Source organism: Ochotona curzoniae, unplaced genomic scaffold, assembly GCF_017591425.1.
Source record: "Ochotona curzoniae isolate NIBS_2020 unplaced genomic scaffold, NIBS_Ocur_1.0 contig_883, whole genome shotgun sequence".
Taxonomy (NCBI): domain Eukaryota; kingdom Metazoa; phylum Chordata; class Mammalia; order Lagomorpha; family Ochotonidae; genus Ochotona; species Ochotona curzoniae.
This window is the reverse complement of record NW_024466599.1, coordinates 26161291-26187215: the sequence shown is the minus strand read 5'-3', so window position 1 is coordinate 26187215 and position 25925 is coordinate 26161291. Positions and strand designations below refer to the sequence as shown.

General features: G+C 42.5%; 2 protein-coding genes across 9 annotated transcripts; one reads left to right on the top strand and one right to left on the bottom strand.

Annotated features, from left to right (window-relative positions):
- Positions 1-25: 25 nt before the first annotated feature.
- Positions 26-20995, top strand: CEBPZ (CCAAT enhancer binding protein zeta). The gene is made up of 16 exons (XM_040993076.1): positions 26-240; positions 2498-3996; positions 7835-8066; positions 8457-8640; positions 10653-10741; positions 12341-12394; positions 12691-12793; positions 12897-12965; positions 13264-13330; positions 14525-14625; positions 15362-15419; positions 15712-15905; positions 16581-16655; positions 19986-20047; positions 20135-20216; positions 20721-20995. The coding sequence occupies exons 1-16, from the start codon at positions 85-87 to the stop codon at positions 20858-20860; spliced, it is 3165 nt and encodes a 1054-aa protein (XP_040849010.1). The 5' UTR covers positions 26-84; the 3' UTR covers positions 20861-20995.
- On the bottom strand, positions 20224-25925 carry CEBPZOS (CEBPZ opposite strand). 8 transcript variants are annotated; one of them, XM_040993079.1, is made up of 5 exons: positions 25259-25417; positions 22561-22676; positions 21536-21580; positions 20892-20981; positions 20224-20788 (listed from the first exon to the last, which is right to left on the bottom strand). In XM_040993079.1, the coding sequence occupies exons 1-4, from the start codon at positions 25270-25272 to the stop codon at positions 20899-20901; spliced, it is 258 nt and encodes an 85-aa protein (XP_040849013.1). In that variant the 5' UTR covers positions 25273-25417; the 3' UTR covers positions 20224-20788; positions 20892-20898. The 8 variants fall into 8 exon arrangements, with proteins under 8 accessions (XP_040849013.1, XP_040849014.1, XP_040849015.1 ...); XM_040993080.1 differs by having other exon boundaries at positions 20224-20761; positions 25259-25416; XM_040993081.1 differs by lacking the exon at positions 25259-25417 and adding an exon at positions 25663-25686 and having other exon boundaries at positions 20365-20788; positions 20897-20981.

Here is a 25925-nt window from a genome sequence, read left to right as displayed (position 1 = left end):
GAAGAGAACACGCCCCTGCCGGAAGTACGTCACGGGATAGGCGGAAGGTAGCTGCGGCTGCAGCGTGTTGAGCAGCGCTTGGTCATGGCGGCTCCCAAGGCGCGTTTGGAGTTTCATGCCAAGCGACCCTGGCCTCGGGAGGAGGCAGAAGGAGATCCGGACGAGGAGGACGAGGATGACAGCGGCGACGCCGAGAATGGGTTCTCCCTGGAGGAAGTGTTGCGACTCGGAGGCACCAAGGTGAGGGACGCGGGGTGCAGATTCTGGACCAACCCGGCCTCGCAGGGCACCTGTTGGGTTCCGGAACTTCTCTCCACTGCCCTGTGCGGGTGGAAACCCTCGGGTTTGCCTTTTACTCCCTGCTCCCACTTTCCAGAGGGGGTAAGAATCCATCACCGCCTCTGGTGGGAGGGCATGGGCTCCCCCTCCGTCCCGACCTCGTGGCGAGCGTGTTTACTACGACCCAGGCACGCTCAGCCCTCTTCTCATGGCTTAGGGGCACCTGCCCACTGCTGGTCCGGTGCCCTGTTGCTAAATGCACGTCGTCATTAAAACAGTAAGCTTTTAAAGACAGCGCTGTGGAGGAAAGTGAAACGCGGGAGGGTGGGGAGAGAGGACGTGACAGTTTAAGTGAAAGGACGGGGTTGGAGGCGCTCCAAACTTGATGAGAATCTGAAGATTTTAAACAAATACCTGACAAGATTTGGCTTTTCTCTTAAATACTCTTGTTGTGGGGAAAGGGAACTTAATGTAGGAGAAATGTAACTTACACAGTGTGCTCTGTACATAGCTTATATATTAGTGTGGAGTAGCTGACGTAAAGACAGGAAATAAACTTCCAAAGATTAGGGAAGAGTTATGCGGTATGGGCATGCAGCTTCCTTTCAGGGAAACGCCTACATCTAAAAATCTATATCTGCCCAAGGAAATGCACATTTAACATTTGTAGTCTTTTATATAAGCAGTACCGTAGTATACTTACCCATATGTTTTGCATGCCTTTTTCTTAGATATCCTTCTTCTCCAGTATACGGTTCTTTATCGTTGGTTTTATGGCCGTATCAGTCATTGTGTTTGCCTTAATTTATCTAACAAGACATGCATTGTGGATTTTAGGTTGCTGCCAGTCTTTTATTATTTTAAGTTATGGTGGTGGTAAATAAACATATTTCCCCCACATTTCTTGGGATAGGAGTGGACTAAATTTGTAGGAATGGAACCACTGGGTCAAGGAAATACATGCTTTGTAACAGGATTAAGTTGGCAGGCTGCCCCCCTTGCAGATTGTGCCAGGTTACACTCATTCATGTATGAAAGTACCCTCTGGGCCCGGCACAGTAGCCTACTGGCTAAAAGCCTAGCCTTGCACACTAGTATTCCATATGGGCGCTGGTTCTAATCCCAGCAGCCCCGCTTCCCATCCAGCTCCCTGCTTGTGGCCTGCAAAAGCAGTTGAGGACGGCTCAAAGCTTTGGGACCCTGCACCCGCGCAGGAGACCCAGAAGAAGCTCCTGGCTTCTGGCTTCATATAGGCTCAGCTCCAGCTGTTGTGGTCACTTGGGGAGTGAATCATTGGATAAAAGATCTCTGTCTCTCTTCCTCTCTATATATCTGACTTTTCAATAAAAATAAATTTTTTAAAGAGCACCTTTTTCTCTCACATCCTCCTAATTTTTATACAACATTGTTTTTTAATTTGGATAATGAGAGTTTTTTCATGCTTTTATTGAGTTATTTTTTTTCTACACTCTGTTTATCTCTTTTGCATATTTTCCCACTGAGTTGTCATTTCATTGTTTATTGTTATTTATTTGAAAGAGAGTGGTAAGTGGAAAGAGACAGATGTTGCACCTGTTGCCTCAATTCTCTGGTTGCCCACAATAGCCACGGTTCAGCCAGACTTGAGCTAGGCACTGAATCTAGGCCTCTCACGGGAGTGGCAGGGCCCCGAACACTTGGGCTGTCATGTGTTCCTCCCAGGATCATTGGCAGGAAGTGGGATCGAAGTAAGAGACAGATTTGATCCCCGCCAATCCAGGATGGGATGCAGACGCCTCAAGCAGCTGCTTTATGCTGCATCGTAACACTCACCTTTGTCATTTTCTTATTGATGTCTAGGAACTTTCATTTTATAGTATTAAGCCCAATTTAATAGAAGTTGCTAGTATTTTTTTTTTCCAGTTATTTATCTTTTGATTTTTTTCTGTACCTTTTGTGTGCAAGAAAATGCTGAGCTTGGTGAGCTTTTCCTTTGTGGGCCCTGATGTCAAGTTTGAGAATGCTTTCCCTGTGCTGAAATGCTCGGGTTAGCTATTGGGAGTTTCTCCCACTGTTTTGTGCTTTTCTTTTCATACTTACATTTTTTTTTATCTGTGAAGTGTGTGGAGTAGCATAGGAGCCAAAGTATTGCCATAATGATTCAGTCTCACTGATTTAAAGAAATTACTGGATTTTTAAAAAAATATATCTTAAACTTTTATGTTTTTTTTTTTAACAGCAAGATTACCTTATGCTGGCTGCTTTGGATGAAAATGAAGAAGTGGTGGATGGAGGCAAAAAAGGAGCAATTGACGACCTCCAGCAGGGTGAACTGGAAGCATTTATCCAAAGTCTCAGTTTCCCCAAGTATGCACAAACTGTGCTCGAAGAAGATGCGGCAGCTGAAAAACAAAGCACCAGCAAAAAGAAAGCAGAAGTCTCTAAGGTTGATCCCAAAAAGCACAACGTGACGGCTAGTGAAAAAACGGCCATCAGTAAGGTGAAAAGTAATAAGAAGCAGGCAGAAAATTCTGTTGAGAACAAAAGTACCACACCAAAAGTAAAGAAAGATAAACAACAGGACATCTTTGAGTTTTCCGAGAGACAGACACTGCTGCTTAAGCCTGAAGGCAAGTGGTATGACTTGGAGTATAGCAGTGAATACTCTTTGGAACCCCAGCCCCGGGACCTTGTTTCCAAATACAGAGTGCTGGCTCAGAAGCTGTATGAGCATGAAGTCGGCTTATTCAGAAGTAAAAGCAACAGCCAGAAGGGAGGCTCTTCCACCTGGATGAAGGTAATCGTGTCCTCGGGGACCCTGGGGGACAGAATGGCAGCCATGATCCTCCTTATTCAGGAGGATGCTGTGCATACACTCGAGTTTGTGGAAACGCTAGTGAACCTTGTGAAAAAGAAGGGGAGCAAACAGCAGTGCCTTATGGCCTTGGATACGTTCAAAGAGCTGCTCATTACAGACCTCTTGCCGGACAATCGGAAGCTACGGATTTTCAGCCAGCATCCTTTCAGCCAACTAGAAATGCTCTCCAGCGGCAACAGGGACTCCAGAGATAGGAGACTGATCTTGTGGTATTTTGAGCATCAGCTGAAACACTTAGTAGCTGAATTTGTGCAGGTCTTGGAAACTTTAGGTCACGATTCCTTAGTAGCCACAAAAACTCGAGCCCTTCTAGCAGCCCATGAGCTCCTTTGTAATAAGCCAGAGGAAGAAAAGGCGCTTCTGGTGCAGGTGGTAAATAAACTGGGAGATCCGCAGAACAAGATCGCCACAAAAGCATCCCATCTGTTGGAGACATTACTGTCTCAACACCCGAACATGAAAGGAGTTGTGTGTGGTGAAGTAGAAAGACTTCTGTTTCGCTCAAACATCAGTTCCAAAGCTCAGTATTACGCAGTTTGTTTTTTAAATCAAATGGCCCTCTCCCATGAAGAATGTGCTCTGGCTAACAAGTTAATAACTATTTATTTTTGTTTTTTTCGGACTTGCGTAAAGAAAAAGGATATTGACTCAAAAATGCTTAGTGCCCTGTTAACAGGAGTGAACAGGGCATACCCTTATGCTCAGGCTGACGATGACAAAGTGAGGGAGCAGGTGGACACGTTGTTTAAGGTGCTGCATGTTGTGAACTTCAGTACCAGTGTGCAGGCCTTAATGCTGCTTTTCCAGGTGATGAATTCGCAGCAGACAATATCAGATCGATACTACACAGCGTTGTACAGGTGAGTGGGACAGGAACGAATAGAGTGCATGCAGTAACCTTCTGCAGGGCCTGAGAGAGCTTGACGGCTGCATGTTAGACCCTCAGGAGCAGCCTGCTACTCATTAACCTCAAATAAGTAACTTGATCTTTGTTTCCTTGGTAAGCACAAACTGTGTTAGATGGTTTGAATGCATTGTACGTTTTCTAGTTTGAGAAGTTGATGCAATACCAAAAAACATCCAAGTCCTGCCACCTAATATTGAAGGTTAATTTATTACTCTATTTATTTGTTTTTTAACAATTTATTCATTGGGCCCGGCACTGTGGCCTAGGGGCTAAAATCCTCACCTTGAACGCACTGGGATCCCATATGGGCACTGGTTCTAATCCCAGCAGCTCCACTTCCCATCCAGCTCCCTGCTTGTGGCCTGGGAAAGCAGTCCAGGACGGCCCAAAGCCTTGGGACTCTGCACCCATGTGTGAGACATGGAGGAAGTTCCTGGCTCCTGATTCGGATCGGCATAGCATTGGCCGTCACGCTCACTTGGGGAGTGAATCATCAGATGGAAGATCTTTCTCTCTGTCTCTCCTCCTCTCTGTATATCTGACTTTCCAATAAATAAATAAATCTTTAAAAAAATAATAATAATTTATTTATTTTTATTGCAAAGTCAGATTACAGAGAGAAGGAGAGACAGAGAGGAAGCTCTTCCGTCCAATGATTCACTCCCCAAGTGAGCACAATGGCCAGTACCATGCTGATCTGAAGCCAGGAGCTCTTCCGGGTCTCCCACATGGGTGCAGGGTCATAAGGCTTTGGGCCACCCTTGACTGCCTACCCAGGCCATAAGCAGAGAGCTGGATGGGAAGCGGGGCTGCCGGGTTTAGAACCAGCGATCATATGAGATCCTGGCACGTTCAAGGCGAGGACTTTAGCCTGTAGGCCACTGCGCCATGCCCATCTTCTTACTTACTCTGTTTATTTTCAATCTTTTGGGATGTCAAGTAGAAGAGCTGTGCAGGTATAAATGAAGTGTCTATCCTCAGTTCTGTATCTCCTCCCTGTGCTCATTCACATTGCCGTTTAGTGATTGACTCAGCAAGCACTGTTAGAGGCCTCCATGCCACATGTGGAGTTTTAGAGGAGTCTTCACTTTTTTTTCTTTCCCTGAGTTTAAGATTTTGCTTGCTGAACTTTCCAACTGTCCTATGGCTCAACCATTGAGATGTGGTTTTTTTATTAATATTTATTTTTATTTGAAGGCAGAATTGCAGAGAGACAATGAGAGATCTGTCTGCTGGTTCTCTCCTCAAGTGGCCACAATGACTGGAGCTGAGCTGGTCTAAAGCCAGGAGCCAAGAGCGTTTTGGCATGTCCCATGTTGGTGCCAGACTTGGGCCCTCCTGCACTGCCGTTCCAGACCATGAGCTGAGAGCTGTATAGGGAGAGGAGCCCCAAGGACTTGAACCATTAACCGGAGGGGATGCAGGTGCCATGCTGGAGACTTAGCCTGCTGTGCAGGGCCCCGGCCCCAAGATGCTTTTAAGCAATGAGCAAATCCTTGAGAACTATGAAATCAACAATGAAACCAATTTTTTCAAGAATTGATATTACCGGGCCCGGCGCGGTGGCGCAAGTGGTTAAAGGTCCTCGCCTTGCACGCCCGGGATCCCATATGGGCGCCGGTTCTAATCCCGGCAGCCCCGCTTCCCTTCCAGCTCCCTGCCTGTGGCCTGGGAAAGCAGTCGAGGACGGCCCAAGGCTTTGGGAACCTGCACCCGCGTGGGAGACCCAGAAGAGGCTCCTGGCTTCGGACCGGCATAGTATCGGCCCGTTGCGCTCACTTGGGGAGTGAATCATCGGACGGAAGATCTTCCTCTCTGTCTCTCCTCTCTGTATATCCGCCTTTCCAATAAAAAAAAATAATAAAAATAAATCTTTAAAAAAAAAAAAAAAGAATTGATATTACCTTGTAATTCACTTGTATACTTTTATTTACCTTTGGTGTGAGAAAATACAGAGTGGTTGTTAGTGTCTTGGACTTAATTTAGTTTGAGTCCTAGCCATTAGTCGGCTGTATAGCTTTCAACGGATTGCTTAATCTTCATTAAAACCCTATTAGTGGAAGCCTACCAGCTGAACCACCACCCACAGCACCAGCATCTCATATGGGGGTCAGTTGAGTCCAGTGCTCCGGTGCCAGTCCAGCTGCTCCACTTCTAATCCAGCTTTCTGCTAACACCAGGGAGAGCAGCAGTGGCACTTGGCTTCTAGCTTTGATCTGGCCCAGCTCTGGCTGCTTGCAACCATTTGAGAAATGAACCTGCAGATGGGAGATCTGTATCTCTGACTTTCAAATAAATTATTTAAAAAAAACTTCATAGATATAATTAATCCCATTTTATTATGCTTCTGTATGTTTGTAAAACAGGGAGAAAAACGCCTATCTCTTCAGTAATTAGGAAAATTGTCTAAGATAATGCATTTAGGAGATGACAAAGTTGTGACTAAAATGGAGATTGATGAGTTAGTGTGTTTGTGAACCCGTGTAATCTTCCTGTGTAATGTGCTTAACAGTGCCTGAAACAGCAGAGGCTGCATAAGCTGCTCTACGCCTCAGCAGCTCTCTAGTGCATCTCAGCAGCTCTCTAGCGCAGTGATTGTGCAGGATAGACCTACTGAGAGACTAGGACCAGATCCAGGCCGACTGGCTTGGGAGCTCGTGACATGACGACTGGTGCACTGAAAAGTCTCAGAAGCTTCCCCGCAGCTTCTAGGAGTCCACAGGTTTTTTTGTAGTAGATACTTGATATTTTTTAAGTCGGGAAAAGTTCCAGAATGGAATATACAGAGGTTTGGGAGCTCTTGTTTGATTTTTTTTTTCTTTTTTAACTTTTAAGAGTCTTGGGAGCTTCTAATTTTGAAGCTGCTTGAAATCTAGCAAACATCATTACCATATCCATTTAACATCAGTCTCGTTAACGCACAGTCTGACATCTCTGAGGAAGAGGAAGCTATTATGTCCACTGCTAAGAGCTCTCACACATGGATTTCCCTGCAGAACTGTTGAGCCTTCTTTAAAAAGCAATGGCTCTTGGCTTTAATAAGTTTACATGATTTGGTGTGCAATTTGATTTATAAAAAACTTTAGAAATGACTTCTGTCAAAAGATAGACTCCTACCTAAATTCTCAAAATGTTTCCACTAATGTGCTGTGGGATTTGTTATATATAAAAAAAAATGAGTTGCAAAATGGTTAGAGAATTTAAATGTGAAGAGAGAAAATATCAAAGATTGAATAGTGGGGCCAGCATGGTGACATAGCAGAGCCGCCAACTGCAGTGTCAGCATCCCATATGCACACCAGTTCTTGTCCTGGTCTTTCCATTTCCAATCCAGCTACCTGCTAATGGCCCGGGAAAAGCAGCAGAAAATGACACAACTGTTTGGACCCCTGGTGAAGTAGGTTAAGCTGTAGCTTGCAGTGACACCACATGTCTTAGTAACAGCTCAGGTTCCACGTCCAGTCCAGCTTCCTGCCAACACACTGTGTTAAATTAGACCATTAGGTTTGTGCCTGTGGGTTTACAAAATGGCATTCCACTTGGTAGAGAGGAAAGAAGCCATGCAGCCAGCACTTCTTAATACCGCCCCCCCACCATCACCATCAAGCAGACCAGCATCAGTCATTTTGTTTTGGTCACCTGTTGACTTCCTTTTTTACCTCTAAGCTGGAAATAATCGTTCTTTATAAAGCAAGCAGGAAAATTATTGCTAACTAAGATGAACTTTGGAGTAACTTCTGGTTCTAAAGACATTTCAGAAATAAACATTTGATCTTGATTTTGTCTTACAGGAAGATGTTGGATCCGGGGTTGAGGCTGTGCTCCAAGCAAGCTATGTTTCTTAACCTTGTCTACAAATCTCTAAAAGCTGACATCATGTTACGCCGGGTGAAAGCTTTTGTAAAGAGATTGCTTCAAATTACATGTACACAAATGCCACCATTCATATGTGGAGCTTTATATCTTGTGTCTGAAATCCTCAAAGTAAAACCAGGTTTAAGAAGTCAACTAGATGATCATCTGGTATGTTTTATAATTGCTGAAATACACTGCTTGGTTTTGGTTTTTCTTCAGTGAGCATAGTATGGGTTCTGGAGTAGCACAGGCTTGGATTGTAGCACCAGGGCTGCGGTCTTCCTAGGTGGGACACCGTGCTCGACCCGTCTGACGACAGTGAACTGCACTGCAGTTATAGAACAGAGCGGCAGTTCTCTTAAGTCTGTTTCCTCAGTTATAAAATATGAAGTAGTTCCTATAAGCTAACTCTTAGGTTTAGAAATAAGAATGTGAACCTTGATGTTCACCAAAACTGTAATAAACGGATCTCTGAAGCTCTCCAAAACGAAACTGAATTTAAACTGTATTGCAGCTTGCAAGTGCTTAACATAGATTTGTTAAAACGTTTTCTGTTAGGCGTCTGATGATGAAGAAAACTTTGTTGACATAGGAGATGAAGATGACATTGAAAAATTCACTGATGCAGACAGAAAAACAGAAACAGTGGAGACAGGTGAGCCAGAGGAAGCTGCCAATGGAAGTGACGCAGAGCCCAGCAAACCAGCAGCTGCTTCCTGGGTGCACTTGGACAACTTGAAAGGTGAGTTTTCTCAAGTCTTTAAATTATCCTTTTTGAATAGTTCTACCAGTGAATTTGTTTCTTTGCTCTTCATGGAAATTAAAACTCCCATTTTAGAAATCAGGATTGCTTTCTTAAAAATGAGAGCTCTCGTGATCCAAAAGACTTTAGAGATTTATTTATTTTTGTAAGAGTTATAGGAACAGAAAAGGAGAATGAGATCTTCCACCTGCTGGCTTACCCCCAAGGTGGCTACAACAGCAGCACTGGGCCGGTGCTCCCACAGGGCTAGCAGGGGCCCGAATACTGGGTCATCCTCTGCTGTTTTCCCAGACCGTCAGTAGGGAGCTGGCTGGCAGGTGGAGCAGCTGGAACAAACAGCACCCAGAAGGGATGCCAGCATCACAAACACTGGCTCTGCCTGCTGCACCACGAAATCAGCCCCTGACGGAAAATTTTAATTTAGGGAGTTATTCGATAGCTTTGTCAGCAGAACTTCAGGTGACATACACAAATTTTTAGTAAAATTTGTACCTTGAACTAATTTAGGTTCTTATTATTTATATCTACATGTAAGACCTCAAACATGGAACACCTAAAGACATCCAAATATAGTATATTTCAAAGTTTGATGTATAAGCAAAAGTATTTGCTTGTATTTTGTGATTCATGTCAACTTTAGAGCCCAAAGAAGCCTTAGAAATACAGCCTGTTCATATGACGCCAGAAAGAACACCAGGCCAGTCTTGGGAATCAAGAAATGTGGTACAGACAGATCCATTTCATCTCCAAGTTTAAGTATGTGAAGTACAAAAGAAGAGTCTGTTAGCAACCAGGAAACTTTGGGAAGAATTCACTGGATACCCTGGATAATCGTTAGGAAGGGCTGACATATGCGTCGTGCGGTAGACAGTTCATAATGTGCTTCAGAATCTTATCTTAAGCTTTCAAAAAACGTAAAAGTATTATATAATCTGTTCCAAGTGAGAATCTTTATACACATACATATAGGGGCATACGTGCATGGGTGACAGATATGTGGAGCACTCAAAACAGCCTCGGGCCCGGCGCGGTGGCGCAAGTGGTTAAAGGTCCTCGCCTTGCACGCCCGGGATCCCATATGGGCGCCGGTTCTAATCCCGGCAGCCCCGCTTCCCTTCCAGCTCCCTGCCTGTGGCCTGGGAAACCAGTCGAGGACGGCCCAAAGCTTTGGGAACCTGCACCCACGTGGGAGACCCGGAAGAGGCTCCTGGCTTCGGATCGGCATAGTATCGGCCCGTTGCGCTCACTTGGGGAGTGAATCATCGGACGGAAGATCTTTCTCTCTGTCTCTCCTCTCTGTATATCCGCCTTTCCAATGAAAAAATAATAAAAATAAATCTTTAAAAAAAAAAACAAAAACTCAGCCTCGTCCAGCTTCAGTTATTTCTATGTTAATATTGATGATCCCTGTGGCTCAGAAATGAGTGCCTTTTGTTACAGCTGCTAAGGGAGAAGTTTTGGAGGGGGTTTGTGCAGTACTTGGGATCGACATCTTGCCTGGTTAATTTTTTTTTTTTTAAAGATTTATTTATTTATTGGAAAGTCAGATATACAGAGAAGAGGAGAGACAGAGAGGAAGATTCACTCCCCAAGTGAGCACAACGGCCAATGCTATGCCGATCCGAAGACAGGAGCCAGGAACTTCCTCCATGTCTCTCACACGGGTACAGGGTCCCAAAGCTTTGGGCCTTCCTCCACTGCTTTCCCGGGTCATAGGCAGGGAGCTGGATGGGAAGTGGAGCTGCTGGGATTAGAACCAGCGCCTATATGGGATCCCAGCGCGTTCAAGGCGAGGACTTTAGCCACTGGGCCACGGTGCTGGGCCTGCCTGGTTAATTCTTAAACGACAGCTAGCTTCAATTCAGGATGAATTCTCAAAGGATGCCTGAGAATGTTGAAGACATTTATCTGAAAACAGTAATAGTGATTTTTAATGATGTCTTGAATGGCTAAGAATGAACCATTGAAGAAATACCAATTTTTGTTTATAGGTGGCAAACAATTAAATACATATGACCCATTTAGTAGAAATCCTTTGTTCTGTGGAGCTGAAAATACAAATCTTTGGGAACTCAAAAAGGTAAAATAATTTTATGTTATCTTTTAATTGGTTTACATGTACATTTTTGCCATCATGAATTAATGCCTTGAAGTATTCATTTTTTTTATAAATGATAAATGTAGGAGTTAAACATTAAATTTGCACATTTGGGGAGGATTCCTTGTGAGGTGTTCATGTCATAGATAATCTTTAACTTATGCACATGTTAAATGAGGATGTTGTATACGGTGTATAAGTATTGCTCTTGTAGGTAATTATTGTATGTAACAGCTCAGATCAATCAGTTTGGCTTTGATGCATTCGATAGACTTCTCAAGATATTCTATGACAGAATTTCTTTACAAATAAAGTTACTTTTTAAAGGCATAGGTAGAATTCATATTCCTTAGGACTTTTATATAAGAGATCTCTTTTACAAAACCAGAGAGTGTTTTTCTGTACAGCCATGTATGCAGAGGTCTCTGACACGCTTGAGCTGCCTACATTCCTGATCCTGCCAAGGTGCCATCGCCTCTGTCACTGTTGACCGCAGCGCCAAGCTGCACTATACTGTTTATAGGCACAAACGTGCAGCTTTCTTTTGTTTTTAAAGTGGGTCTCACCTGAGTGATGAAACAGGAAGAATTACTGATTTTATCCTCTTGATGTTAAAGTACATCTTTTCAGTGTCCCATGTGCACGGATAGCAAGGATGAGTGACACACTGCTGTGAGCACCTACAGGTGAAGGCTCTCTCCTGCCCAGGAAAACGGAATTGGGTGGTGGCAAGCTAGTGGTTGCTTTCTCACCAAAGACAGACACCAGTTGTTCAGGCCTGGATACTTGGAAGATGTATTTTTGAAAATTAACAAATTAAACCTGTTGCTTCAAGCAAAATAACTGACACTGCTTTTTGGTTTGGTTTGTTGTTGCTTTGTTTTGTTTTTGTTTGTTTTTGCAGTGATAAGGTTTCAAGCAGATATTTAAAATTTAGAAATTTCATAACCGCTACCTTGAACTGAACTGCTCCCCGACATGTTGCCAGTTAAATCACTGTTGATTCTAACAGTGTGATCTTTATGACGATGTAAAGTGAAACACATGAATAACTGGGACTACATAATCAGTGTTTTTTAAAGCACGAATACATGACTAGTACACAAACCTGACTGAATATGGTTTCAGATTCCAAACCATCACTCATCAATACTGTGATCTACAATTATTTACTTGTAATAATCTTCCTTTTTCCAACTTCATCTTTGTAAGACAGACTTTCATCTTGTGTTCCAGTTAACATAACAGTATACAGAAGCAGCAGAACACTCAACTCCCTTCTAGAAAGCCAGGCATTAAAGGGATTTATAACACTAAAATAATGCTACTCTTCTTGCTGTATTGCCGCTGAGTTGTTCTTCGTAAACATTTATATTAGAACAAAATGGATTTATCACAGTTTTAAATGAACTATTAAATAGTTAAAACTATTTGTTGTAAAATAAGGGTTCAATTTGCAAAGCTCCTTTAAATAAAAGCTCTTGATATCCTTGATTTAAATTTCAGTTGTTTCAGTTCTCTTAAATTATAACAAAAATTGACCTTAGAAATACTGACACTGTTCACATTTTTTCTTTTTAGCTATCTGAACATTTTCATCCGTCTGTATCCCTTTTTGCAAAAACCATTCTTCAGGTGAGTACATTGCTCAGTAGACAAGAAGCAAGGAAGTCACAGCAGGTACTCATTCTGGCTCTTTTCCAGGAAGGGTGGCCCTCTGCTTTCAGGGTTTCATTTCTGGGCGGTGGTTGGATGATCTACATTACTAGCTACCTATCCATAATATCAACAGTGTACCCTAGGATAGATATGTGTGTGTCAGCTTCATTTTTTCAAATGGAATGTGCATTAGAAGGATATATGAAGTACTTTTCTTGTGTACTTGTGCCTTTGAGCTAAATTCTTAAACCGCTCCCTCAACTGCTTTTCAGGGGGATTATATTCAATATTCAGGGGATCCACTGCAGGATTTCACACTAATCAGATTCTTGGATCGATTTGTGTACCGAAACCCAAAACCACATAAAGGCAAAGGTATGTTTCTATTTACTTATTTGGTTTTCACTATTAAAAACATATTAAACAATATGTGCATATAACTTGCTTTATCTTACACTGTCATGACTTTGCATTTTAGAAAACACAGACAGTGTTGTGATGCAGCCAAAAAGGAAACATGTTATAAATGATATTCGCAACCTTGCCGGTGAGTGTAACACTTGGATGGTGGAAACCAAAAGGACAATTCAAGACAAGAACTGATTATTTAGCAAACTGTGAAGCTCTGTTGCTTTGACCAGTGGGGCCTGCTTACTGCTTGCTGTTAACCACTGGCTGCTTTAGAACGCTGAGTCTGCAGCACACGCTGTTCGGGCAGCTCTGCTTCACACCATAGCCTGCTTCTGGCCAGACTTCAGCTCAGGACTGCAGATATGCCATGTGTAATCTTAGGCACCTAAGTAACATAGAGGTGATTGGAATAAATTGTTTTTATCTTTCTCCAGTCAACAGTAAGGAGTTCCTTGCAAAAGAAGAAAGCCAGATACCTGTGGATGAAGTGTTTTTCCACAGGTAATATAGTTCCATTTGGAGATGTATTCAAATTGTTTTTTAAAAATTCAAATTGTTTACTTTGTTAAAATGCTTCATAAATGTTAGCATATTTAAGACTAGAGAATATCAAAATACCCATTTTTGTGAAGGAAATTTATAAGTCAGTTACTTAGTGAACATAAATTGGGGCATTTGTTTTTACATAAATTTTGCTTGATGCATCTGGGATTTGATCTTTGAGTTTTTGTTATACTTCAGGATTTTATATATAGATAAGATTATTTGAAAGAGAGGGACAGAAAGATCTTCCATCTGCTGATTGATTTCCCTGATGGCCACAAGAAGCCAGGAGCCTCATCTGGGTCTCCCACATGTTGGAGAAGCCCAAACAGCATCTTTTGATGCTGTTCCCAGGCCATTAAGCTGGGAGCTGGATTGAAAGAGCAACCAGGACCCAAACCAGGGCCCCAATGGGATGCTGGCAATGCAGGTGGTAGCATTACTCATTAGGCTACAACACCGGTCCCTTAGAAATCAGTCCTAAATCTGTTATTACTGATGCCATGTAGTAGAAATCTCTTATTGAGTTAATTGACTAAATAGGTTTGATTTGATTTGCTTTTCTAAAAAATTTAGTGGGAATAACGTTAAATACATGCTTTCATTTGTAAATATTAATTTTTATTATAGCATAATGCAAGAATATGGCTAATGATCAAATATTGTGATTTGAGGCCATAAGAGTCACAAATGATTCATCTGCAAGCTAAAGCAACCTTTAAACTGCGGTATTTTAAATAAGATGAGGTGGTTTTTAAGAAAGATCCAGTTTGTGGGCCCATTAAGATGGCTCAACAGATATGTCTTCACCTTGCACACACCAGATCCCATGTCAGCCCCATTTCATGTTCTGGCTGCTCCACTTCCTATCCAGCTCCCTGCTTATGGCCTGGGAAGGTGGTGGAAGACAGCCCAAAGGAGAGACCAGGAAGACCTGCATGGGAGACCCAAAGAAGCTCCTGGCTTCGGGTCGGCTCAGCTCTGCCTGTTGTGGCCATTTGGGGAATGAACCAGAGGAAGGAAGATCTTTCTCTCTCTTCTGTAAATCTGATCTGTCTTTCCCATAAAAATATATAAATCTTTAACAAAAAAAAAGATTACACTAACATGAGACTTACAGTAAGAATTTCAGTTTTACATGTTTTATTTTAGGTATTATAAAAAATTTGCTACTATCAAAGAGAAACAGAAACGAAGTGCAGATGAGGAAAGTATAGAAGATGTGGATGATGAAGAATTTGAAAAAATGATTGGTAATTAATTTGTATTGACTTTGATTTGTAAGATACCGTATTACCATTTGTTAATAGAACATGGAAAGTAGAAGCAAGCCTAGTTTTTTGGGGGTTTTGTTTGTTTGTTTGTTTTCATTGCATTTCATTTTATGGCATGTGAGCTTAGTTTTTAAGAATCAGATAACAAGGAATATCATGCCAATCACAATGGAGGATTAAATATTTTCTGGTATGTAGTGATTCATCCACATTTGCTCCAGAAAAATATGAATATGTTAATAAGCTTTGTACAGTAATTTCCTTATACTGTTGATAACAATAGTTGTTTATTCCTTTTTATCTTCACAATCCACTGAGCTAGAGATTTTAATCAAATCTTAGTAGGAAGAAAAATTGGAAAGGCTTACATGATTTCATTGTTAATATACATTGGATCATACCTACTAGAGATCAGTTTAAATGGGGTAAAAGAGCAATAATCACTGAATATAATTTTGCCGGATATTTGTCTTGTTCCACAAAGAACTGTAAAAGCTGAAAGGAACTGGAATCCTCCTTGGTTTAGGGATTTCCGCACAGCATTTCAGATTTGCATACATTAATAAGACACCCCCACAAGTCACAGCTATATCATTGTGGTGTTTATTCATCATAAACAAATCACCATTTTGTGTAACAGTAATTGATTCAGATGTGACGTGTCCACCTTGTTGTTTGTTATGTCTGATATAGTTTGTATGTTACTCTCTGGCAGACACATTTGAAGATGATAATTGTTTTACGCCTGGAAAGGACGATCTTGATTTTGCTAGGTAAAGCACTTTCCTTTGTTCTTCTCATTTCTCTTCCTAGTAGCTCCCATAATCTCTTCCTCCAGAACATCACAGCACAGACTGTTTGAGGAGCGGGGGGAAGTATTCAAGAAGTTTGGGAGTAGCCACAGCACATTCATTTTGAACATTTATCATTCATACACATAGGTGTATTTTCCAAGTGGTCCATCTGGCTCCATTTAAGTCATTTAACTACTCAGTCCCTAAAATATACTCTGAAAAGCACCACCTCCTTTTACAAGCTTGGTTTTGTTTTGTTCATTTTCCTCAGCAATATGAAAAAAAAATCTAAAAGAGCTAAGGATAATCTGGAAGATGAAGAGTCCGAGGACAGTGATGATGAACTTGATAACCTGGATGATGACGAAGTTTCTTTAGGAAGTATGGAGGAAGAATTTGCTGAACTTGATGAAGACGGGGGAACATTCATGGATGTGTCAGACGATGAAAACGAGGGTGTTCCAGGTAAGGATTGTCTTTTTTTTTTTAATAACAGAAATTTCATCTTCCTTTCATCCACAATCTGAAGCTTTTTTAAAATAGAGCCCTGTATTCAAATTGATATTCACATATCAAGTAAAAATTTAAAAAGAACCCCTGTCCTTCTCATTAGAAACTTATGCATGGTTTGGTTGATCAGGTGAATTTTGAGTTTTAGACTTTGATTTTAATCAACATTTGGCTTTGCTGTATAATACCAATTGAGCTGTTATGTAGAATAATACTGATTCTCGTTAATAAACAGTAACATAGATGAATGCTTTTGTCATATTATAAATGAGCAGAAATCACCAGTTGTCACTGGGGGCTGCTGTCTGATCTCTGTGTTCTTGCACAGGCCCCAGTGCGCACCCTCGTCGGTGCTGCAGCCTGCTGCTCATTCTTAAGCATACAGATTCTGGTTGGAAGGAGTTTTATACTTGGTCTCATTGATGAAAAAATACTAGTAAAAATACTTGCACAAAACATGCCACCATGCCAGTTATTCCTAGTCTTGATCTCTGTCATCCAAGCCTGTGTTAGTGGAACAGCAGTACAGTGCCTTGCCCCCTGGATTGCGGATTCCAGCGTATCTCTTGGAATTACTTTCTTAATCATACTATTTTTTAACTTCTCAATCATAAATTTTTGGGGTAACAGATCTTGAAGAAATCAGTACCAAGAGAAGCAAGAGAAAAAGTGCAGATGACTTCGATTTTACTGGCTCATTTCAAGGTAAGAAAATGTGTATCTTTTAAAAATATATATATGTATTTCAAAGGCAGAGAGACATTCAGAAAGATACATATTCCATGCACTGGTTCGCTCTCCTAGTCCCTGCCAGACAGGACTAGACCAGGCCAGCGGCGGGAGCCAGGAGCTTCTTCCAGGTCTTCCACACGGGTAAAGGAACAAGCAGTTGGGCCATCTTCCTTTGCTCCCCAGTGCGGTAGCAGGGAGGAGTGTGCAAAGGGGAGCAGCCACGACCCACATCAGTGCCCATGGGATGCCAGCTGTGATACAGGGCTGGCCCTGAGGGCACAGGGCAGTTGTTTTTACATTGTATTTTTTAGTGTGTTAAACTCACACACCTTCAGTTACTTTCTCTTCTTAAGTTCTCAGATTTAAATCTCCAAGTCTTTCTCTTCATGTTGAAACCAGTGAACTAAATGTAAGCACTGAGTTTTCCAGACACTTATTATCTTTTTCCTTTTCTCAATTATATTTTGCATTTGACCCTTGTAAAAATCTGTGCTTTTTTAAATTTCATTTTCCTTTTCTATGGCATGTAGTTTTGCTGCCATGATAAAACAAATCTGATCTCAGTAATATAAAAGATATGAATCCTTTCTGTCAGTTCTCTAACATTGCTTACCTTAAGGTTTTGGGGCCCAACATGGTAGCCTAGGTGGCTAAATTGGCGCCATAAGTCCTCTGTTTGTACACGCCAGGATCCCATATGGGCGCTGCTTCTAATCCCGGCAGCCCCACTTCTCATCCAGCTCCCTGCTTGTGGCCTGGGGAAGCAGTTGAGGATCGCCCAAAGCTTTGAGACCCTGCACCCGTGTGGGAGACCTGGAAGAGGCTCCGCGCTCCTGACTTCCTATTGGTACAGTTTCGGCTGTTGCAGCCAGTTGAGGAGTGAATCCATGAGTCTCTGCTCTCCGGATATATGACTTAAAAATAAATAAATCTTAAATTAAGGTTTTGATAAAAACATAGAAAACACTGTTTGCTTTTTTCTCATGTGTGACTTCTGCTTACTGGTAAATATTGATAAAGAAAAAAGATTTTCAAAGTTAAAGCATTTTAAAATATTTTTAATTTATGTGGGGATAATGGCCTGAGACGCCTACAAAATTTGTTTCAGTTCTGTGAATTAACTTGCTGGCAATGTGTTGTAATAGATGATTTAAACTGATGTGTATTTAACATTTAGCTTACAAATTTCCGTTGTTTGAGTGATCTAAGATCACATTTCAGTAGCAGCATATGCTCAAAGAAGGCAGTTGCCCTAATTATCACTCACATAGAATAGAAGTGCTTCATCTTGGGCTCTGCTGAGGCCATTGCTAAATAAGATGCTGTTCCAGTGACTTGGTTTTGAATTGTAAGGAACTTGTTCTGAATTTCAAATCTCAGTAACAATTTTGGCTGCAGGTTGAAGGATGCCTAACAGAACTGAAAAAAACAACCAAAGGCAAATTCTAAGTAGATTTAGTGATTGACATTAGGGGAGGCGGGGCCAAGTAAACACTGCTGCTTTGCTTGCTATATTTAGATATCATTCATACTCTACAGGCCTGAACAAAGCAGTACAGAATTGTGCCAAGGGTATTTTCCAATTCCTAGATAACATTTCACCTAGTTAAAAATCACAATGAAGTGCTTCACAAAGTGTGGATACCAAAAGTCGATCCGGCGGTGTTGTGTCTTCATATGTAAAGCTGCTGCCTGCAGCACCGGTATCCCACACAGGCACCAGTTCTGGATGTAAGTCTGCTGATAATGGCCTGTGTCTGGGTCCCTGCACCCACTGGGGAGACCCAGAAGAGGCTCCTGTCTCCTGGCTTGACACTGGCTGAGCTCCAGCCACCCCAGCTATTTGGGGAGTGAACCAAGTGATGTGGTATAGTTAACTAGACTGTAACATTTAGTGCCAGTGTCCCATATCACAGGACCAGTTCAAGTCCCAGCTGCAAAAGATTGCCAGGCTTCTGGCCCCGACCCCGCTTCAGTCACTGTGGCTTTTTGTGAGTCAGTCAGCAGATGAAGATCTTTGTCTTTTCCCATTTATCACACTGCCACTCAGTGAATGAATCTTTAAAGTGTTTCTACTAGTGCTAGAGACATTGATTTTAAAAAAAAAAGATATTTTAGTTTTATTGAAAAGTCAGCTACACAGAGAGGAGAGACAGAGCAAGATCTTCCATCCATTGATTCAACCCCTCCTCCAGCAGCCACAATGGCCAGAGCTGCACCAATCCAAAGCCAAGAGCCAGGAGCTCTTCCGGGTCTCCCACGCAGGTACAGGGTCCCAAGGCTTTGGGCCGCCCTTGACTGTTTTCCCAGGCCACAAGCAGGGAGCTGGATAGGAAACTGGGTGGCTGGGATTAGAACCAGTGCTCATATGGGATCCTAGCATGTGTAAGGCGAGGGCTTTAAGCATTAAGCTACCGCATTGGGCCCTAAACATTGATGTTAAAGATGGAACTGGTAAGTAATCTTTGACACTGAGAGAATGATTAAAAGAGCAGTATTTCTAGTGATGTGATTTGAATTAACTATTTAAAAACGTTTTACTCCTTTTCTTACTTTGAGAAGTTTATATGTCCCAAACAAAGTGACCTTGTTGTATGAAAACGTCTTTATTTTCGGTAATATAAACAAAACTTCATTTATAACATGGTAAACATACTTCTAATCATCTTTTTCGGTTTTAAGAATTGCCTCTTTTATTTGAAAGGCAGAGTAAGAGGAGATCTTCCACTGGTTCACTCCCCAAATAGCCATGACAGCTAAAGCGGGGCCATTCTGGAGCCAGGAGCCAGGAGCTCCCTCACGAGTCCTGGGGACTAAAGACGTGGGCTGCCTTTTGCTGGCTTCCCAGGCACATTCGGAGGGAGCTGGGTCAGACGTGGAGCAGCTGGAGCACACCATATGCGGATGCTGGTCTTGTGGGTGATAGCTTTAACCAGTATGCCACAGCACCAACCCAATATTCTCAGACCAAAGAATAAGCCCTCTGAGTCAAAGTTTTTATTTGACTAAAATATTCTAAAACCCATCCACGTCAACTTTCCAGTTTTAATCTTGCTTGATACCATGGTATCTCTCCTAAGGGTATATTTTGAATAGCAGCCAAGTCTAAAGGGCAGCAGTACTAGTTATCATATGTTTTACTACATTGGTTTTTTTTTTTAAATCCAATGTAGTGTAATTTTTCAGTGCGAGCTACCCTATAGTGCTTGAAAATAATTATGATTGTTTTAGTCAAATATGTTAAGATTTATATTTCTCTAAAATCATTACATTTATGTTTCAATAATACATACTTTTTTTTAGGACCAAGAAAGAAAAAGAAGAGAAATGCCAATGACGCCAGCCTATTTGTATCTGCTGAAGAGGTAGGGCTAATAAACTAAAGCAGTGTATTTAGCTATTCTAAATTGTGAGCTTTCCAATAAACTTTGGTTTTTTGTTTTATTTTTAAGTTTGGCCATTTGTTGGATGAAAATATGGGATCAAAGTTTGATAACATTGGCTTGAATGCCATGGCTAACAAAGATAATGCAAGTAAGTAACTTGAATTTTTTGTAATTGCCTTCAGTTAGAACTAGGAGATAAATACTTTTGGAGGATCATTTTAATGGTGCCTTACAACGTGGAAGGGATTGCTTTAAGAAATATTTAGACCACAGCAAAGAATACCAGGCACAATTTTTTTTTTTTACAGAGATCTGCTTTTAATATACATATGTGTGTGTAAATGCATGTATATATGTTAATGTGTGTGTGTGTGTGTTTGCTGTGTAACTATATGCTAAAGGTAATTTGATCCCGATGTTGATTTTATTTCACAAGTGAAAGTGTTCCAGGGAAAGAAAATCTTTAAGCCATTTGTTCCTTTCCCTTCCTTAGTCTTTTATTGGTAAAACATTAGCCTTTGACAGTAAAGTTGGAGAGCTGCCAGCAGTGGATCTGCACGGAGGGCGGGACACTGCAGCCACGCAGACCACAGGTTGCTGTCTGGGAGTCGAGTCCACACCGCGGGGGCTCACGGGTCTTCTCTTCCCTAAGGTCTCAAGCAGCTGAAATGGGAGGCCGAACGTGACAACTGGCTGCACAACAGAGACGTGAAAAGCATCCTCAGGAAGAAAAAACATTTCAAAAAGAAAAAGCTGAAATTCACTCAAAAAACGAAAAAGCAAAGGAAATGAGTTATTTATTATGAATTAAAATTCTACTTACTCCACTCCTAGTTTTTGCTGTTACACCATGTTTCTTGATCTTGTTCTCTGATCCCATACATTCCAGACTGTTCAACTGATTTGTAATAAACTATAAATAAAACAGCTGTCATTTACAAAGTCATATAAAAAGTCATTTACAAAGACTATGATTGGGGAAAATCATTTTTCCCCACATTGCTACATAATGAGGGTGGAATTACATATTTCATGGGTGCTAACTAGTATTTTCATTAATCATGGGAATGAGCAGTACTAAATGTTACAATACGCGACACACACAATGTCACTTGTTCATTCCTTACAACAGTTCCTTGAAGATAGGGATTAAGTACTTGGTGGGGAGAAAAACACAGCTCCGAGAAGTTAGCCAACCTGGGGTGAAGCCTCGGCCCTGCTTCAGCTTCATTTCCACCGAGTTACACCTCATTCCAAAGTCTAGCCTTACTGCCAGGACATTCTGGCCCGCTAGCTAACGCTGCTGTCCTCTGAATACTGCTGGGTGACGATTTGCTCTATTTTGTATTCTAGAAGGAACACAGTGATGAATAGCATTGTTGGACACTGATGTGTCAAAAAGTAAAATCACTCCTACAGATGACCCAAAAATGTTGTTCTGTAACTTGTTTAAAACGAAAAGCATACCTTCCAAGATGAAGGGAAATTTCTTGCTCATTGCTTTCCTGAAATCTGATGGCATAAAAAAAAATCTTGAAATCAGATACATATAGAAATTTAAACAGAGCCAGTTATCATTTTAGGGTGTATATGATAATAAAATAATGGAAGTGTACAGGCTTTCTGCTAATCCACGAACTGGAGCTTTCATAGCATTTCAGTTGCACTCAAGTTAAAGCTGCCTTATAGCTATTTAAACTTTCTAAAAATGCATATACCTTATGTAATTATTTATAAATGATAGCTAAGCAAAATTTCAGTGTCAACACATAGTTCTCTTATGTAGCTTTATGTTTTTATACCATTTTACCTTGAGAAGGCATTAGATATAAGACCCTGCGTTTTTAAAATTGATCCCAAACTTAGCATTTACGTACTGCTGCAATATGTTCTTTATATCCTACTTAAGAGTTTAAAAATATATCGACACCCATTAACACCCTCTTAACAGTGTTTCAGTGAAATACTAATAAGGAAAACAAATGACAAACTTCTGTTTTAGGAAAAGAAAAAAGCAGCATTCCTTAATCTAAGAAGTGAAGGTCTATAACACAATTTCCATCCACACAATTAAAAAGTACTTTCTGTAGCAGCATGGGAAAGGCTTTTTTTTTTTAAGCACTATTGATGCAGAGAAAGACTACTAGAGCCTGCCAGAGAAAACTGTTCCTGGGAGAATCCAGCAGGGCCGTCTCTTCCTAAACAATGCTGCCTACCGGGCGGGCTAAGCTTCCCTGACCTGTGCGCCCAGAGTAAGCCAGGACAAAGCTACTCCGCCTTCCCTATTGGTGAACCTCCAGAGCTGTGAAACTTCAGGGAGAAGTAACAGTGATTGTCCAAAATAAGACCTGGCTTCCCCTTTGAGCCATTTAAAAAATAAAGAATACACTGAACCTGAAGAAGGCAGTTTCTCCAAAAAGAGCACTGCCATTTAACACCTAAAGTGAATTAAATAAACTGCTTAAAAACACTAGTTTCTGAATTATCATTACCTTGGCTTGTGTTCATCTTTGAAAACAGAAAATATGCTCCAAAAACACCCATCAGTTCAGCTACTAAAACTCCTTTAAAGATCTTCTTTGCCAGTGGTTCCATAGTGCGGGCCATCCTAAATTTAATAAATAGGCATAAACTTGAATCAGCATACTTAACCTTCCATTGTCACCTCTGTAAAAGTAACTAATTCGCTTCCAGTTTCAACTGTCACCTAGGTTACTAAATACCTGTTTTACATTGGTCCCAAGTAACTGGATGCTGAGAATACAAAGTTGAGTCACAAAATAACCTATTGTTCCTCAGGAGCTGCTATTCCAGGTTGTTTAGACCGGCAATTGTACCACCCAAGAGGTTTAAAAGATCACATCTTGGGACTAACATTGTGAGTTAACTTGCTGTTGTGACATTGATACTTTATTTGAGTACCAGTACATGTCCTGACTACTCTTCTTCCAGTCCACTTCTTGCTAATCCCAAGAAGCAGGGGAGGATGGCTTGTGTACTTAGAACCCTGCCACCCATGTGGGAAGCCACCACGAGAAAGCCCCAGCATTCGTGGCCATTTGAGGATGAACCAGTAATGGAAGTTCTCTGGGTTCCTTTTTTTAAATGCATTTAAAATTTTTTTTAATTGTATTGCTAAAAAAAAAATAATAAATAAATTGTATTCCTGGGCCCCAGCCTCCAAACTCTGACTCGGGAAATAGAGGGGGTGGTACCCCAGATAACTTACGGATTTCACGAGTGGGGAGCTGATTAGACAATGACTCCATGAAGCCTCACGACTTCCTGATTCTCTTCTTTTGCTAACCAAGAAAATGCATTTGGGAGCAGATGATGTGGCACAGCACGCTAAGCCTCCTCCCCTTGGGATGCATCTGGGCCTCGTCAGATTTCAAGTTCCAGAGGCTGAGCCTCCAAATGCAGCAGGCGATGGCTTAAGCAATTGCCTCCCTGTCACCCACACAGGGGACCCAGATGGAGTTCGTAGTTCCTGGTTTCAGCCCACCTTAGTCCTAATGTGTCCGTTCGGGAACTGAACCAACAGATGGAAGGCCGATTTCTTTTCTGTCACTCTCTCTTGCTCTACTGTTCACATCAACCTTTACAAGTACTTTGAGTCTTTACACTTTTCTAATTTAAAGCTAGAGGGAGGGAAAAGCTATGTAACAATAAAAACATATTACTCTTCCTTTACACAAAGATCTCCACGTTTCTGCTCTGATCTTAGTAGCTCAGTGGACTCAGAGGACCACCACAGTTTCATCCTGTGTGTTCTGTATCAAGCCATCCTCTATTCTGTCAAGAAGTAGTCCATTCTCCAGCACTCTGCAGTGCTGGTGGACTGCTCTTCAATTCTGCCTCTTTTTCATGCCCAAGAAGGCCAATTAAACCCAATCCTCTGGCCCGGCACAGTAGCCTAGTGGCCAGAGTCCTGCCCTTGCATGCACCAGGATCCCATATGGGTGCCAGTTCATATCCCAGCTGCTCCACTTCCTGTCTAGCTCACTCCCTGTGGTCTGGGAAAGCAGCTGAACATGGCTCAAAGCCTTGGGACCCTGCACGCACATGGGAGACCTGGGAGAAGCTCCTAGCTCTTGGCTTCAGATCGGTTTAGCTGCAGCCATTACAGCCACTTAGGGAGTGACCTAGCAGATGGAAGATCTTTCTTCTCTGTGTATTGGACTTTCCAATACAAAATAAATCAATCTTTAAAACACACACACACAATCCTTGTGTAGGATTCTCCGCAAATTACCAAGTGTTCCTTTCCCCCCAAGCCCCACTTTTCTCATTTTGATAAAGCTAACAAGTGAAATCTTCACTGTTCCTAAAAGAAGGGCAGACATTTACAAAGAGCTTGCTCATAACCAAGAGATAAGTGAACAGGTGGGGAGGGAAACCTTGTACAATACATTCTCTTCGCAGAAAGCTCCCCACTAAGTAATTCAAGTAAAATCTTGGTTTTCTTGAGAGAGAAAAAAAATCTGAGTGTTCAAGCAAATAAAGGTCGGGGCAGATGCTGTGGCACCGTAGGTTAAACCACTGCTTTTTTAACAACCCTGCCAGCCTTCCATATCAGAGTGTGGTTCAGATGGCCCAAGTAGCTGGGCCCCTCGGGCCACTCACACAGGAGACCAGGACAGCTAAATCTGGCCCGGCCCCAGGCCAGCACAGCCGTCCCAGGTATTTGTGGAAGATCTGCTACTCTACCTTTCAAGTAAATTATCATCTTCCTTTATTTGAGAGCAGATTTACTAAGGAAAGATCTTTCACCATATGGTTCACTCCCCAAGTGGTCACAACGGCCAAAGCTGAGCCCACCCAAAGCCAGAAGTCTGGAGCCTCCTTCCAGTCTCCCATGTGGGTGCAGGGTCCCAAGGCTTTGGGCCAACCTCCACTGCTTTCCCAGGCCACAAGCAGGGAGCTGCATGGGAAGCAGAGCCACCGGGATGCTGACCAGTGACCACATGGGATCCCAATATTTACAAGGGGAGAATCAGCCAATTAAGCCATAGTGCAGAGCCCCACAAAAAAAATTTTTTAAGAACAAAAGCTCAAAAGTATACTGTATAACATAGCATTTACCTTCCCTAACATGACACATATAGATCTACGTTTATAGGTAAATATGTTTCACACTCCAAGTCCCTGAGGTTCAGGCATGTGTTCCTAACAACTGGGAAGGCCCACCTGGTAAAAACCATCAGGGACCCACGAGTCCACAACAAATTCAACTGTGGGAGCTGTGGAATGAAGCCACCAAAGCCCGATTTCTCCACATAGGACGGGCCGAACAGTGGGGGGCTGACTTCAGGGGGCGCTCTGACAGCCGGCCTCCTGTGGACATACAGGCTGGGGTGGTCCCCAGCAGGTGCAGGGTGGGGAAGGGAGCCAACTGAGCCTGCGCGCCACGGTGGCCCTCTCGCGCGGAGGTGACCTGCACGGCTCTGGCTCCTGCAGGCCACGGGTGGGACTGCTCACAGCCAGGCCTCCACAGGCCCGACGCGGAGAACGCAGCACGGCCCTGGCTTTCCAGGAACCTGCGCTCAGGAACCCACCAAGCCGCCCCGCATCCTGCCCTGGCTCCCACCCACCTCCCGGCTGACCGCTGCGCTCCCCGGCCCCGCAGGTCGCACTCGACAGCGCGGGCTGTCGGGCCAAGGTCGCCCAAGGACCGGAAACACCGCGTTCCTTCCTGCGAACCGCAACTAGGGACTTCCGGACCGCAGAGCCCTAACGGGGAAACGCCCGCCCCGCACAGCCCCCCAAAAGCACTCCTGTCGCCCCCCAGAGGCGCCCCAGGCTCACGCGCACAGCGCGCCACGAGCCAGCCTCACCTGAAGCGCGCGTCCGAGGG

Bases quoted from the DNA above. Each gene is read 5' to 3' on its own strand.
- CEBPZOS (XM_040993079.1), bottom strand. The intron at 21,581-22,560 runs GTAATGATAATT...TTATGCCATCAG, and splicing joins AAAGATGAACACAAGCCAAG to ATTTCAGGAAAGCAATGAGC. The intron at 20,982-21,535 runs GTATGCTTTTCG...TTTTATTTATAG, and splicing joins ATTTCCCTTCATCTTGGAAG to TTTATTACAAATCAGTTGAA.
- CEBPZ (XM_040993076.1), top strand. From the start codon at position 85: ATGGCGGCTCCCAAGGCGCGTTTGGAGTTTCATGCCAAGCGACCCTGG. The intron at 12,395-12,690 runs GTGAGTACATTG...ACTGCTTTTCAG, and splicing joins TTGCAAAAACCATTCTTCAG to GGGGATTATATTCAATATTC. The intron at 15,420-15,711 runs GTAAAGCACTTT...CATTTTCCTCAG, and splicing joins GACGATCTTGATTTTGCTAG to CAATATGAAAAAAAAATCTA.